This window comes from Palaemon carinicauda, chromosome 30 (assembly GCF_036898095.1).
Source record: "Palaemon carinicauda isolate YSFRI2023 chromosome 30, ASM3689809v2, whole genome shotgun sequence".
NCBI lineage: Eukaryota > Metazoa > Arthropoda > Malacostraca > Decapoda > Palaemonidae > Palaemon > Palaemon carinicauda.
The window spans coordinates 20772776-20790031 of NC_090754.1; the positions used below are offsets into that span (position 1 = coordinate 20772776).

At 43.5% G+C, this 17256-nt stretch overlaps 1 protein-coding gene across 5 annotated transcripts in view; it reads right to left on the reverse strand.

The window, feature by feature from the left end:
- Positions 1-17256, reverse strand: part of msl-3 (male-specific lethal 3) — a 267550-nt gene that overhangs the window by 110666 nt on the left and 139628 nt on the right. For all 5 annotated transcript variants that reach the window (XM_068353489.1, XM_068353492.1, XM_068353491.1 and 2 more), the window contains one exon: positions 12521-12655. In XM_068353489.1, the coding sequence (XP_068209590.1) occupies positions 12521-12655 (135 nt within the window). The remainder of the gene's footprint in view (positions 1-12520; positions 12656-17256) is intronic.

The window sequence follows — 17256 nt, forward strand, 5'->3', positions numbered from 1 at the left end:
TGAGCAATTTTCATAAGATAATTACTTTCATCCATGTAGAAGCAGTTAACATGTAAGGGCAGTTTTCATGAGAAGGTTCGCTTCAACCATATAAAGGAATTTGCAATGACAGCAATTCCTCAAATCATGTACGGGCAGTTCCAATGCCAAGTTTCCTTTCAACCATGCATGAACAGTTTTTACACGGTAACCTTAAACTATGTAGAGCATTGTCAAAACAATATTCTCTTCAACCAAGATTTAGCAGCTACCATGACCAGCTTCCCTTAAATCATGTAGTGGCAGTTGCCATTAAAAGGTTTGTTTCAATAATGTAATGGCAATTGCCATGACAAGATTTACTTCAACCATGTAGGAGCTCTTATTATTATCATTATTATCAACCAAGCTACAACACTAATTGGAAAAGTAAGATGCTATAAGCCCAAGGGCTCCAACAGGGAAAAATAGACCATGACAAAGTTTACTTCAACCATGTAGGAGCTGATACCATGACAAAGCACCCTTCAACCATGTACAAGATGCTACTAAAACATGACATGAATTTTTATAAAGAGGGTCCTTTGAACTACGTAGGAGCAGTTGGTATGACAAAGATTCCTTCTGCATGTAAGATCAGTTGCCAATAAAAGTCCCTCCAACCACGTATGACTAGTTGTTAGGACAAGGTGTCATGGGTAGATACAATACTATTAAAGAGATATGTTAAAACATTTAACTTATATCTATTCCCAAAGTGTGAGCAGCGAGACGAGATTTGACTACCGTAGTATTTGGTCAAAGCTGTCATCACTTCACTGCTGTCAGCATTTTGGAAAAAAACCGAGCCTCAACAAAGAGCACCTGCAGTGATAAGAAAACTATCTTATTTTGACCAATATATCGTCACCTTAATCAGAGAACTCAGCACATTTTGAGAAACCAAGCCTGAGGGATATCCTTATTCATGAAATATATCATCATGGGTGGACAAGACGTGCTTTCGTTATGACTTAACACAACGTCCAGATTGCATCAGAAATTTGTTCTAGAAGTTTCCATGGTGTGATGGAAGTGGGAGTTTTTTTGAGGAAACCAATCATGACATAGAATTGTCAAAAAAACTCCTTATATGAAAATGACGACTGCCCACTGTAACTAACTCCGCCCATACATGGGTTTATAAACTTCAAGAAGAGATTGTCTAGACTCTAGAGGATAAAGGACAGGACATAAAACAAGAGAACTATGTCCAAACCAGATAGGAACCACGTCCTAACGAGATAAGAAGCAAAGATGACCAGAAGTCTGATAGAGCCAGTTCCCAACCTTCCCTTCAAACAACAAACGCCTATCTCCAAAATCCTGTTAAGGCTGAGAAGAAGAGACGAATTGAAGCAGCCAGCCCTCCCTGCTTTTGACGAAAAGTAGCCAACACTGCCTGCAGCCTGACCTTAGTTCAACACTATCATCGAATTCTTGAAGAGGACTTCTTATGTCCAATCTTGATGCCACCCTTTCTGTGATGTCTTCAAATCTAAAGTCATCGTGTCAGTTTTATCTGAACTTCAGCCGCCCCTCTGCAAGTCTCTGTACCAGTATCGTCTCAGCAGCTGCAGAAAACTATTCCTCAAGTATTTCTACTTTACTGACTGTTCTCCTTTCCTATTAGTGTTTTGATTAACTTGATTTGTCAGTTGAAGTAACCGAATCAGTAACAGATTTCCCTTGCAAGTTTGTGAATAAACATGTGTTTTTTGTGAGTTTCTTTTTATATTCATTTCCCATAATTAATTTTGTTGTTGTCGTAAGATTTTAGTTAAAATATCAAAAGAACCTGTGATGATTTTAAGATAGTAACACAAGGTTACCCTCAATCATTAGTAGTTTCCATTAAAGGGTTTCCCTCAGGTATCTAGGAACAAATTTACAAGAAAAAGAAAAGTGTGTCATATGCATTAATGACAGGCAGACAAAAATTCATTTTGTGCACATCTGAGCATGATACTTACCTTTACATCTAGTTAGACTAAAATCTCAACAACTCTGTAGAAACGGTTGTCCTGGGAAAAATGCCATACAACCTAGCTTCAAAAGGCTATTTTATGTATGTAAGGACAGTTGCCATGACAAGTCTCCTTTAACCAAGTAGAGGCAGTTGCAATTAGATAAGTGTGATAGGGAGACAAAAAAATCTCTATATGCACATCTGAGCATGATCATCTACCTTTACGTATATCATGTTTGACTTAAATCCTTTTGAAAATTTAAGAGCAATTGCCATGATAAAGATTGCTTCACCCATTTATGAGCAGTTGGCACAACAATAATTACTTTAACCATGTTGAGGTAGTTGGCACAACAAGGATTACTTCAACCATGTAGGAGTAGTTGGCACAAGGATCACTTCAACCATGTAGGAGTAGTTGGCACAAAGATTATTTCAACCATGTAGGAGCAGTTAGCAAGAAAAGGTTCCCTTTAACCATGTAAGAGCAGTTGGCATAACAAGGCTCACTTCAACCATGTAGGAGCAGTTGGCCAGACAAGGTACCCTTCAACCATGAAGAAACAGTTGGCAAGACAAGGCTCCCTTCAACCATGTCGGGGTAGTTGTCATGAAAGTTCATTCAAGCATGTAAGCATAGTTTCCAAGACAAGGTTCCCTTCAATTATGTAGGAGCAGTTGCCATTACGATGTTCCCTTTAGCCATGTAGGAAGAGTTTTCAAGACTACATCCCCTTAAAACAAATACGAGTAAATGCTATTACAAGGTTCCCTTCCATCATGAAGGAACTAGGCTATTACTAAGTTCCCTTCAACCATGTAGAGGCAGTCACAAGAGGGAAAGTGTTACATATACACTTTCAACCTCCCTTTATCCATATCTCAGCAAGATGATACATCTTTATATCATGTTTGACACAAATCCTATTGAACATTTTGGAAGTATGGCCAATACAAAGTTCTGCTCAAACATGTATGAGTAATAGGCCTGAAAAAGGTAAGGTTTCTCAGAGCTCAAAGCCCGGGGACCAGTTCTATGCTTATGGATTGCTATAAGCATTGATTGTGAGCTAGGTCTCGAACACTTAGGTGCTGAAGGTGCATGATGCTGACTAGCAGGAGGAGTAACTTGAGGGATCAATGGATAACGATCCACTCACTGTTTTTTTATCACTAGATTGAGGTAATGGTTTTACTTCTATAACAGACAAATCTTTTTTATAGTCTGAATGCTGAGACTGAAAATTCATGGAAGAATGATTTCCATCCTCAAAAAGGACTACTGAAGAAGAGGGCAAGGTTCCGGGTAAAGGAGAACCCCCGGAATGATAAGATACAGGACGAACAACAAGTGAGTGTGTAAAAACAGTGGAGTGTTTAGATGGTGCGTGAGCAGCATGACGCGTAGCGAACTCTGGGTGGGCGTAGGCTTGCGGACACATCTCTGAGGCTTTGAAGCTGAGTGTACATTGGGATTGTTTACAAGATTGTAGACACACTGATGAGCCACTGCCAGCTCCCAAATTATGCTGAGTTTTTGGCATAAAGTATTTTTAGGGGAAAAATCCTTCAAAATTTCCCTATACAGTAATTTTAATGACAAAAATTATAATGGAGTACAGCTGAAGAATGACAAGGTGTATGCGTTGGTGTATACTGAGGAGATTTATGCATCATGCATACAGGAGAAACTTCTGGAACATGAATAGAAAAATCTCCTTGATCTCACCAAATCAGAGATAAAAAGTTGCTCATATGAGCTTAGCACACTCATAGGATAGGATGGCGAACAAGCAGGATTAAATTCAGCCAAAAACTGATGAATATCAGCCTGCATATTATCCATTGCTAGGATAAAGGCAGAAGTAAAAGGAATACATTTAGAGGTAGAATTCTCAGCCTTGCTAAGTAGGGCAAGAGAAGCTACGTCATCAAATATGTTAACAAAAATTCGATCAACATCTTTTGTAATCAAATCTACGGGAGACTGTAATGAGAGCAAGAGAAGATCAGGGCTTGAAAGGGAAGTCTTGAGCTTATTCTCTTTCAAGTAGTCGCAACAAAACGATGTTAGGCATTCTTCCTGTGTCCACTGAACTTCTCCCATTAGGAGGATAACCACTCACTACACACATCACAAGGGGAATCTCTAGAGCACCTATGTCCTCTGTGCAGAGAACAAATGGGATGAGGATCAACATCAATGCCACTCTTGACGGTACCAAATGGATGTCCATCAACACCAGGACAAGTACGCATCAACACTTGCTTCACATTCATGCTGGAGAAGATAAAGAATAAAAGTGCTGAAGAGGTCAGTAACAGATTATCATTTACAGCGGTGACCAGAAGCAGAGTGTGATACTAACTTCGAGAACTGACGCACCAGCCCTTCAGAGAGGGTGGGTGATGCAACTGTACCAGGTTGCCAGACCATCGATAATTCTTCAACCGGTCGAAATAGGTTGCGCAAGAACAAACCCAATTAAATGACGAAAGTTTGTACCTGTAAAGGAACAAAGAAGGAATGTCTCCACTACTGTACTTAATAGAGACACTTTGAAACCTGGATGTAAAAAAAGCCAAATTTGAATCTTTCTTCATATGGAGCATGCCTAGACATCCAGGTGGAAGCACATCTAGACTATCATAAAGTAATGCATATTTGATATGAAAAAATCCAAGAGACCAATTCTGTTGGATGTGAAATATTTCTGACAGTATTCATAAAATTAAAGAAAAAGGACGGGAAGCAATAAGTTTGAGTATGTGGAGAAGAGTTTTGAGTGCCATGGATAGAATGAGTAACAAATGAGAGAATTTTAAGAAAATGAATGCAAAATTGGAAATTTTGAAAAAGTTATAAGACCTCTTTTGGGACATGCTAAGAATAAAAAGATTGGAGTTTCTGTTTGGCAGGAAAACTCAAGAAAAGGAGAGTCAGATGATAAAAGGTACAATAACATGGATTTTGATATTTGCTAACGTAATAGGAGGTATGGCACACTATTATTATTATTATTATTACTATCCAAGCTACAACCCTAGTTGGAAAAGCAAGATGCTACAAGCCCAGGGGCTCCAACAGGGAAAAATAGCCCAGTGAGGAAAGGAAATAAGGAAATAAATGAGGAGAACAAATTAACAATAAATCATTCTAAAATAAGTAACGTCAAAACAGACATGTCATATATAAACTATTAACAACATCAAAAACAAATATGTCATAAATAAACTATAAAAAGACTCCTGTCCACCTGGTCAACAAAAAAGCATTTGCTCCAACTTTGAACTTTTGAAGTTCTACTGATTAAACCACCCGATTAGGAAGATCATTCCACAACTTGGTAACAACTGGAATAAAACTTCTAGAGTACTTCGTAGTATTGAGCCTCATGATGGAGAAGGCCTGGCTATTAGAATTAACTGCCTGCCTAGTATTACGAACAGGATAGAATTGTCCAGGGAGATCTGAATGTAAAGGATGGTCAGAGTTATGAAAAATCTTGTGCAACATGCATAATGAACTAATTGAACGACGGTGCCAGAGATTAATATCTAGATCAGGAATAAGAAATTTAATAGACTGTAAGTTTCTGTCCAACAAATTAAGATGAGAATCAGCAGCTGAAGACCAGACAGGAGAACAATACTCAAAACAAGGTAGAATGAAAGAATTATGTTATTTTCATTAGTAAAATAAATTTTTGAATATACTTACCCGATGATCATGTAGCTGTCAACTCCGTTGCCCGACAGAATTCTACGGACGGGATACGCCAGCGATCGCTATACAGGAGGGGGGTGTACTCACCAGCGCCATCTGTGGTCAGGTACTCCAGTACTTCTTGTCAACACCACCTCAATTTTTTCCTCGGTCCACTGGTTCTCTATGGGGAGGAAGGGTGGGTCAATTAAATCATGATCATCGGGTAAGTATATTCAAAAATTTATTTTACTAATGAAAATAAAATTTTTCAATATTAATCTTACCCGATGATCATGTAGCTGATTCACACCCAGGGAGGTGGGTGAAAACCAGTATACATGTTAATCAAGAAGCTAAGTATCCCGTATTTCATTTTTATTAGTTATTCAAAATAACAAATAAAATCGATAAGTACCTGGTAAGGAAGTCGACTTGAACCATTACTCTGCCTTTAATAAGTACGTCTTCCTTACTGAGCGCAGCGGTCCTCTTAGGATGCTGAACGACTCTTAGGTGCTGAAGTATAAAGGGCTGCAACCCATACTAAAGGACCTCATCACAACCTCTAACCTAGGCGCTTCTCAAGAAAGAATTGACCACCCGCCAAATCAACTAGGATGCGGAAGGCTTCTTAGCCGACCGTACAACCCAAAACAACAATAAAAGTATTCAAGAGAAAGGTTAAAAAGGTTATGGGATTATGGGAATGTAGTGGCTGAGCCCTCACCTACTACTGCACTCGCTGCTACGAATGGTCCCAGGGTGTAGCAGTTCTCGTAAAGAGACTGGACATCTTTGAGATAGAATGATGCAAACACTGACTTGCTCCTCCAATAGGTTGCATCCATAACACTCTGCAGAGAACGGTTCTGTTTGAAGGCCACTGAAGTAGCCACAGCTCTCACTTCATGTGTCCTTACCTTCAGCAAAGCAAGGTCTTCTTCCTTCATATGAGAATGAGCTTCTCTAATCAGAAGCCTTATGTAGTAAGAAACTGCGTTCTTAGACATAGGCAGTGAAGGTTTCTTAATAGCACACCATAAGGCCTCCGATTGTCCTCGCAAGGGTTTTGACCTTTTAAGATAGTACTTAAGAGCTCTGACAGGGCAAAGAACTCTCTCCCGCTCGTTACCCACCATGTTGGAAAGGCTAGGTATTTCGAACGATTTAGGCCAAGGACGTTAAGGAAGCTCGTTTTTGGCCAAAAAACCGAGCTGCAAGGAACATGTAGCCGTTTCAGATGTGAAACCTATGTTCCTGCTGAAGGCGTGAATCTCACTTACTCTTTTGGCTGTTGCAAGGCAAACGAGGAAAAGAGTTTTTAGAGTGAGGTCCTTGAAAGAGGCTGACTGGAGAGGTTCAAATCTTGATGACATAAGGAACCTTAGGACTACGTCTAGATTCCAGCCTGGAGTGGACAACCGACGTTCTTTAGAGGTCTCAAAAGACCTAAGGATGTCCTGCAGATCTTTGTTGGTGGAAAGATCCAAGCCTCTGTGGCGGAAAACCGCTGCCAACATACTTCTGTACCCCTTGATCGTAGGAGCTGATAGAGATCTAACATTCCTTAGATGTAACAGGAAGTCAGCAACTTGGGTTACAGTGGTACTGGTAGAGGAAACTGCATTGGCTCTGCACCAGCTTCGGAAGACTTCCCACTTAGATTGATAGACTCTGCGAGTGGATATCCTCCTTGCTCTGGCAATCGCTCTGGCTGCCTCCTTCGAAAAGCCTCTAGCTCTTGAGAGTCTTTCGATAGTCTGAAGGCAGTCAGACGAAGAGCGTGGAGGCTTGGGTGTACCTTCTTTACGTGAGGTTGACGCAGAAGGTCCACTCTTAGAGTCCTGGGAACGTCGACCAGCCATTGCAGTACCTCTGTGAACCATTCTCTTGCAGGCCAAAGGGGAGCAACCAACGTCAGCCGTGTCCCTTTGTGAGAGACGAACTTCTGAAGAACCCTGTTGATGATCTTGAACGGCGGGAATGCATACAGGTCGAGGTGGGACCAGTCCAGCAGAAAGGCATCCACGTGAACTGCTGCCGGGTCTGGAATCGGGGAACAGTACAATGGGAGCCTCTTGGTCATCGAGGTAGCGAACAGATCTATAGTTGGCTGACCCCACAGGGCCCAAAGTCTGTTGCACACGTTCTTGTGAAGGGTCCACTCTGTGGGGATGACTTGACCCTTCCGGCTGAGGCGATCTGCCGTAACATTCATATCGCCCTGAATGAACCTCGTTACCAGCGTGAGCTTTCGACTTTCTGACCAAATGAGGAGGTCCCTTGCGATCTCGAACAGCTTCCTCGAATGAGTCCCTCCCTGCTTGGAGATGTACGCCAAGGCTGTGGTGTTGTCGGAGTTCACCTCCACCACCTTGTTTAGCTGGAGGGACTTGAAGTTCATTAAGGCCAGATGAACCGCCAACAACTCCTTGCAATTGATATGAAGCGTTTCCTGTTCCTGGTTCCATGTCCCCAAGCATTCCTGTCCGTCCAATGTCGCGCCCCAGCCCGAGTCTGATGCGTCCGAGTAGAGATGATGGTCGGGGGTCTGAACAGCTAACGAGAGACCCTCCTTGAGAAGAATGCTGTTCTTCCACCACGTTAGAGTAGCCCTCATCTCTTTGGAAACAGGAATAGAGACCGTCTCGAGCGTCATATCCTTGTTCCAGTGAGCTGCCAGATGGTACTGAAGGGGGCGGAGGTGGAGTCTCCCTAACTCGATGAACAGGGCTAGCGATGAAAGAGTCCCTGTTAGACTCATCCATTGCCTCACCGAGCATCGGTTCCTCCTCAGCATGCTCAGGATGCACTCCAGGGCTTGGTTGATTCTTGGGGCCGACGGAAAAGCCCGAAAAACTCGACTCTGAATCTCCATACCCAGGTAAACGATGGTTTGGGAAGGAACGAGCTGGGACTTCTCTAAATTGACCAAGAGGCCCAGTTCCTTGGTCAAATCCAAAGTCCATCTGAGACTCTCCAGACAGCGACGACTTGTGGGAGCTCTTAAAAGCCAGTCGTCTAAATAAAGGGAGGCTCTGATGTCTGCCAAGTGAAGGAATTTCGCAATATTCCTCATCAGTCGCGTAAACACAAGAGGTGCCGTGCTCAGGCCAAAGCACAGGGCTTGGAACTGGTACACAACCTCTCCAAAGACGAATCTCAGAAAAGGTTGGGAGTCTGGATGGATGGGAACGTGAAAGTAGGCGTCTTTCAGATCTAACGAGACCATCCAGTCCTCCTGCCTGACCGCTGCTAGGACCGACTTCGTCGTCTCCATTGTGAACGTCTGCTTGGTGACATAAGCATTGAGCGCACTGACGTCCAGCACCGGTCTCCAACCTCCTGTCTTCTTGGCCACCAGGAAGAGACGGTTGTAAAAGCCCGGGGATTGATGGTCCCGGACTATCACCACTGCCTCCTTCTGTAGCAGGAGCTACACCTCTTGATGTAACGCTAGCCTCTTGTCCTTCTCCTTGTAGTTGGGAGAGAGGTTGATGGGAGATGTGGTCAGAGGGGGATTGCGGCAGAACGGAATTCTGTAACCCTCCCTTAGCCACTTGACAGACTGAGCGTCTGCACCTCTGCTCTCCCAGGCTTGCCAGAAGGTCTTGAGTCTGGCTCCTACAGCTGTCTGGAGAGGAAGGAAGTCAAGGCTTGCTTTTCGTGGACTTGGCACCTTTCTTGGACTTGCCCCGGTGACTGTCTGCACGGGTACTTCCTCTACTGGAGGCTCTGCCACGAAAGGGCGGAATGAATCTGGTAGCAGGTGTATCAGCCACAGGGGTGCGGTAAGATCTCGGCACGGAAGGTAAGGTTTTAGCCTTACGTGCTGAAGAGGCCATGAGGTCATGCGTATCTTTCTGGATAAGAGCCGCAGCCATCCCCTTGATTAACTCCTCCGGAAACAGGAACTTGGAGAGAGGAGCAAACAGCAACTCTGACCTCTGGCAAGGGGTGATACCAGTCGATAAGTAGGAGCATAGATGTTCCCTTTTCTTGAGGACTCCTGAGACAAAAATAGACGCAAGTTCGCCAGAACCATCGCGAATTGCTTTGTCCATACTGGACATGATCAGCATGGCCGAGTCTTTGTCAGAAGGAGCAGTCTTCCTGCTTAAGGCCCCCAGGCACCAATCGAGGAAGTTAAAAATTTCGAAGGCGCGAAAGACTCCCTTCATCAAGTGGTCCAGCTCAGAAAAGGTCCAGCAGACCTTCGAGCGTCTCATAGCCGACCTGCGGGGAGAGTCAACCAAACTTGAGAAGTCGGCCTGGGCAGAGGCAGGAACCCCCAAGCCAGGTTCCTCTCCCGTGGCATACCAGACGCCCGACTTAGAAGCCAGCTTAGGAGGAGGAAACACAAAAGAGGTCCTTCCCAGTTGCTGCTTGGACTGCAACCAATCCCCTAAAACCCTCAAAGCTCTCCTTGATGATCTGGCGAGGACAAGCTTGGTGTAGGCAGACGTAGTAGGCTGCATGCCTAGAGAAAACTCGGATGGGGGAGAACGAGGGGTTGCAGATACGAAGTGTTCAGGGTACAACTCTCTGAACAGAGCCAGGATCTTGCGAAAGTCTAAGGAAGGCGGCGTCTTGTGTCCTTCCACATCAGAAGTAGGATCATCCAGATGAGCAGCTTCATCCTCAGAAACCTCATCGCCTGAAAGTTGAGTAGCGAGAGGTAAAGGTAGAGCGGCAGGCTGAATGGCTGAATCCTGCAGAACGGGTGCATGCGCACTTGCGGATCCATCATCATGCCTCTGCTGAATAGACTGAGGGCTGGCAATGACAAAGGCAGGGGGCTGGAGTGAGGGAGGTTCTGCGGTGGTCTGAGGAGCAAGCGTGGTCAGAAGCGAATGCTGGAAGGCATGAGGCTCATGCTGCATGGTATACGGCTCATGCTGTATGGGATGAGGCTCATGCTGCGAAGAATGCGGCTGCTGCATGGTAAGAGGCTCGTGCTGCATGCGTTGAGGAGGCTGCCTCATAGCATGAGGCTCCTGCCTCAAGGGTTGCGCCTGCCTCAAGGGTTGAGGAGGTTGCTGCGCAGAGTGAGGCTCCTGCCTCAAGGGTTGAGGAGGGTGCCGCATAGCATGAGGCTGCTGCCTCATGGGTAGAGGAGGTTGCCGCATAGCATGAGGCTCCTGCCTCAAGGGTTGAGGAGGTTGCCGCATAGCATGAGGCTCCTGCCTCATGGGTAGAGGAGGTTGCTGCATAGAGCTGGAACCTGGCAACTCCCGATGCGGCAGCTCACGCATGGAAGCAGGAGGAGCCTCAAGAACATGCGTCTGGCAGGGAGGACTGCGCAGAGGTGGAGGAGTGCTCGCAGGAGGAGGTGTGTTAACCTTCTCTGCCTGAAACTCCTGCATCAAAGCCGCAAGCTGAGACTGCATAGTCTGCAGCATAGACCACTTGGGGTCCACAGAAGTTGGAGCAGAGGCCTGTTGAGGCACCGCTCTACCTCTCTTAGGAGGTGTGCAGTCATCAGATGACTGCGGCGAGTCCGAACTGGCCCAGTGGCTACACCTGGGCCGTTGGACTAGCTCGGAAGGGACCTTACGTTTGAGAGGTCGTGAGACCTGGGTCCACCGTTTCCTCCTGGAAACCTCTTCCGCAGACGAGGAATTTAAGGGCTCATTCGTCTGGGAGTGGAAGTGACGATCTCTATCAGATACGCCCGCAATCACTGAGGATACAACTGTGCGCCGATCAAGGCCTGCCGAACCCTTTTGCCCTTCGACGTTGCTTCTCCCCTGGGCTTGGGAGCTTGCAAGAGGTCCCGGACTGGGAGGACGACTGGCACGCACAGAAGTATCCTCATGCGCAACACTGACACTGACACTAGGCACAGCACTGGCACTAACACTTCCCACTGCACTCTTCACTTTAAGTTCCTTGACATCTGCCAAGAGAAGATTGTGGTCACTAACTAACGACTCCACCTTATCACCAAGAGCCTGAATGGCACGCAACATATCCGTCATATCAGGCTGAGCACTCGTAGCAGGTTCGGGGGTCACCACCACAGGGGAAGGAAAAGGTTGAGGGTCATGGGGGGAGGAATAAACCAAAGAGCGAGAAGAACTCCTAACTCTCTCCCTCTCTAACCTAGTTGTATATTTGAGGAATTCATTAAATTCGAATTCCGAAAGCCCAGCACATTCCCCACATCGATCTTCCAACTGACAGGATTTTCCCCTACAGTCGGAACAAACGGTGTGAGGATCAACAGAGGCCTTCGGAAGACGCCTATTACAAGTCCTAACACTACATCGCCTAAATTTAGGAGCTTGAGAGTGGTCGGACATCTTGAATTTAGAGAACAGTCAAGGGGGAATTCCAAAGTAAAGCAAAGATCGTTAACCAATAAATCAATTTAATTCCAAAAGCTATCTAAGCTAAGGGAAAAGCTTCCTGTACAGCGAAGGCTAAATTTTAGAGCAAATACTTCACCAAAACCGTGAACAAAGACTCCAAAATCAACAGCGTATCCATGTAGGTCTTGCCGGCGGCATGACAGAGGAAAAATTGAGGTGGTGTTGACAAGAAGTACTGGAGTACCTGACCACAGATGGCGCTGGTGAGTACACCCCCCTCCTGTATAGCGATCGCTGGCGTATCCCGTCCGTAGAATTCTGTCGGGCAACGGAGTTGACAGCTACATGATCATCGGGTAAGATTAATATTGAAAAAAAACACTTCTTCACTATGCTGAGAATGGAGAGATAATTCATGCAAGAAGTCCAGATCTGAGGTAGGCACAAGGAAAGAAATCTTTAATAACACTGATAATACTAAACAACTACATAACTGAACATATAACTTACCCCATGACAATAATGGGTTTAGCAGTACGAAGTTTCTCAGCTTGCTTCAACTCTTTGCTATAAAGCAAGTGGGTTTCAATATGAAAATCAAAACAAATTCGAATACCATCCATAACTTCTTTACATAGGTCCAGGCTGAAAATAAAAGTATAAATTTAAAGTCAATTAGCTACTTGAGGAAATACTGATTACAACTACTGTAGAAGAAAGGGTAGGATCTCAAGGAGAATCAGGAATTTTTTTCATTTGTTTAGAATCAGAAAAAAAAATTTCTTAAAAGTAAATCAAGAACTAGTGATTGGTAATACTGACAAGAATGAATTGATATAACAAAATGGACTAGAATGAACCAAAAGAATGGGAAAGGAATACAGTATCGTAGCAATAAGTAAAGAAAACAAAAGATGGAATACAAAAGGGAGTGTAAAGAAAAGAAATACTACTGAGACAGAGTATGACAGCAAGAGAAAAGATAATAAAAGAAATCTTTGGAAAATTGGAAAATAAATGCTATAATGTTATTTTCACTTCATTGCCAAACCGGTCACCTAATTCTTTATATCATAGATACAAAAATTAGTACAACAGTTTACCGAATAAATTACATATTCCTAATTTAATTGGACAATTAAAAAACTTTCAAATTTGTATCCAAACCTTTACATATAGTGTTGGTTTTATTTAAGATTATCATAAACTGAAAATGTTAAGTTGAACATTAAACACACCACACTTGGTCATATTAACAAGGCAACTATAAATGTATCTGAGAATGAATTTAAATTTCAATATCAAGAAATGCTCGAGTTCTTGGACAAAGATTGAAACAGACGAGAATGATCACGAATGGGAGGTAAATTAGTTGTTGTTTGCGGATGATACAGTACTGGTTGCGGACGCAGAAGAGAAGCTTAGCCGATTAGTGACAGAATTTGGAAGGGTATGTGAGAGAAGGAAGTTGAGAGTTAATGTGAGTAAGAGTAAGATTAAGAGATGTACGAGAAGGGAAGGTGGTGCGAGGTTGAATGTCATGTTGAATGGAGAGTTACTTGAGGAGGTTGATCAGTTTAAGTACTTGGGGTCTATTGTTGCAGCAAATGGTGGAGTGGAAGCAGATGTATGTCAGGGAGTGAATGAAGGATGCAAAGTGATGGGGGCATTGAAGGGAGTGGTAAAGAATAGAGGGTTGGGCATGAATGTAAAGAGAGTTCTGCATGAGAAAGTCAGGGGAATGAAAGTAAAGGAGACACAGAAATTGAGTGTGTTTGAGATGAAGTGTCTGAGGAGTGTGGCTGGTGTATCTCGAGTAGATAGTGTTAGGAACGAAGTAGTGAGGGTGAGAACGGGCGTAAGAAATGAGTTAGCGGCTAGAGTGGATATGAATGTATTGAGGTGGTTTGGCCATGTTGAGAGAATGGAAAATGGCTGTCCGCTAAAGAAGATGATGAATGCAAGAGTTGATGGAAGTACAAGAGGAAGGCCAAGGTTTGGGTGGATGGATGGAGTTAAGAAAGCTTTGGGTTATAGAAGGATAGATGTGAGAGAGGCAAGAGACCGTACTAGAAATAGGAATGAATGGCGAGCGATTGTGACGCAGTTCCGATAGGCCCTGCTGCTTCCTCCGGTCGCTTTGGATGACCACGGAGGTAGCACCAGTAGGGGACTCAGCGTTATGAACCTTCATCTGTGGTGGATAACGGGGGATTGTGGGCTGTGGCACCCTAGCAGTACCAGCCGAACTTGGTTGAGCCCCTCGTCAGGCTGGGAGAAGCATAGAGAGGAAAGGTCCCCTTTTTTTTTATTTGTTTGACGTTGGCTACCCCCCCAAAATTGGGGGAGGTACCTTGGTATATGTATGTATGTATGTATGTATAAAGAAATTGAACAGATATTTTACATAAAAGCATACAGTATTATTATTACTACAACAGTTTACTATTTTTTTGCCTCTCACATCTAACCTCCAACCACTTAGAGCTTTCTTCTCTTAATCCATCCACCCAAATCTTGACCTTCCTCTAGTACTTCTCCCATCAACTCTTGCATTCATCACCTTCTTCAGCTGATGGCCATTTTCCATTCTTTACATGGCAAAACCACCTTAACACATTCATATCCACTCTAGATGCCAATTCATTTCTTACACCCGTTCTCACCCTCACTACTTTGTTCCTAAACCTATCTAATCAAGATACACCAGCCATACTCCTCAGACAATTCATCTAGAACATTCAACTTCTGTCTCTACGTCCCTCTCAATGGTATAGGATTGTGGTGGCCTATGCGGTATTGTCCCTGACTGGTGATCGCCTGACTGGGGTTTGAGTCCTGCTCAAACTCGTTAGTTCCTTTAGGGGCTGCAACCTCACCATCCTTGTGAGCTAAGGATTAGGGGTTGGGGGAGCCTACAGGTCTACCTACTGTGTCATCAATAGCTGATGCCTGGTCCTCCCTGGTCCCTGCTTGGATGGAGAGGGGGCTTAGGCACTTATCGTATGTATATATGGTCAGTCTCTAGGGCATTTTCCTGCTTTCTAGGGCAATGTCACTATTCCTTGCCTCTGCCATCCATGAGCGAAAGAGAAAAAACTCTGATCCATACACCACAGTTGGTACAATCACTCTCATACAGAACTCTCTTTACATTCATTACTAACCCTCTACAGTATTCTTTACCACTACCTTAAATGACCCCAAAACTTGACCTCTTCATTCACTCTCTGACATACATCATCTTCCACTCCACCATTTGCAGCAACAACAAAACCCAAGTACTGTACTTAAACTGATCTACTTCCTCAAGTAACTTTAAATTCAGCAGGAAATTCAATCTGGCACCAACCTCCCTTTTCATATATCTCATAACCTTACTCTTAATGACATTAACTCTAAACTTCATTCTGTCACACACCCTTCCAAACTCTGTCACTAATTGACAAAGTTTCTCCTCCGAGATTGGAAGCAATGCAGTATCATCTGTAAACAACTGATTCACCTCCCACTCATAATCACTCTCATCTGTCAGTTTCAATCCTCAACCAAGCACTCGAGCATTCACCTCTCTTACATCTCCATCAACAAAAAAATTGACTAACTATGGTGACATCACATATTTCTATCTCGGCCCCACTCTCACTGGAAACCGCTCAGTCACTTTATTTCCTATCCTAACACACATTTTACTACTTAGTTATAAACGCTTCACTGCTTGCAACAATCTTGCATTATTTCCATATAGCCTTATAATATTTCACATCGCTTCCATATCAACTCTATCATAAGCTTTCTCCAGATCCATAAATGCAACATACACCTCTTTACCTTCAGCTAAATATTTCTTGCATATCTACCTAACTGTAACAATCTGATCCATCCATCCTCCACCTTTTCGAAAACCAACCTGCACTTCTAAGACTGCATGCTCTGTTCGATCCTTAATACTATCAATCAACCCCCACCATACAGTTTTCCAACCACACTCAACAAACTAATATCCCTAGAATTACAGCACTCATGCACATCTCTCTTACCTTTTTATAGGGAAACAATACATGCACATATGCAGTCCAATGGTACAACAGACAACATGAAACATATTAAACAATCTCACCAATCATTCTAGTACAGTCACACCCACTTCCTTTAACATCTCAGCCCTCATACCATTCATACCCAGTGCTTTTCCTGTTCTTGTTTCATCTAGAGCTATCTTCCCTTCCTTACTTATAAACTCTCTCTCTCATTCTCATCTCCCATCACTGGCAGCTTAACACTTGCAACAGCAATTATATGTGGCCCCACCTTATTATCTTCAACATTCAGCAACCTTTCAAAATATTAAACACTCCTTTTCATTCCTCATCTCCTTTCAACTACCTTAAATTTGCCTCTTTCACTGTCTCTTCATTTCTCGAGCTACCATTCCTTATTCTATTCACTTCTTTCCAAAACTATTTATTCTGTTCATACCTATATCCCAATCCTTGACCCTACCTCCAGTCAGCCACCCTCTTTGCCTCAGCTACCCTACGTTTTACTTCCACATTTTTCTCTCTATAGCTTTCACGCTTCTATACTCTATTACCCTGCAGCCATTCTTCAAATGACCTCTTTTTCTCTTTTATTACCCGAATTGCATGGCATCCACATGCATAGCAGGACTCAAGAGACGCAGGGTACTCAGTCCTAATATACACCGCCGTTCCCCTGGCCCTTGGAATGGCATCACGTTTCAAAATTATTGGCTTATTAAAACCAGTTACAATGAGCTCAGATGAGTGCCTCATATTAGAAACCAAAGTTTCTGAGCACAAAAGAATATCATACGGTCTGGATGCAACAGTAAGGTCTTGAATATTTGCAACACAGTAGACGACATTGACGAAATCTAGGACATACTGGTCACGGTTTTCGCTCAATGTCTCCAGACAGCATAAGGATTAATGGTAATAATAAAGAAACATCATACTTAAAAAGTAAATTAATAAGAATGATAATAAAATCAATATGTACATAGAACAAACATAACCATGAATAAGGACAAGAATCACAAGTATTTCAGTTGGACACAAGATGTAAAGATCCCAGACTAAACTAGCTCTTGGACAATCAAAAATAAAAGCAAGAATCCTAAAGTCTTTGTTGGTTGGGTGAAGAAAGGAGGAGGGACTAATATCAGGGAGAGGAGGAGACTTTTTAGTGAAATTTCCCGAGTGAACTGAGTGATATATGACTAT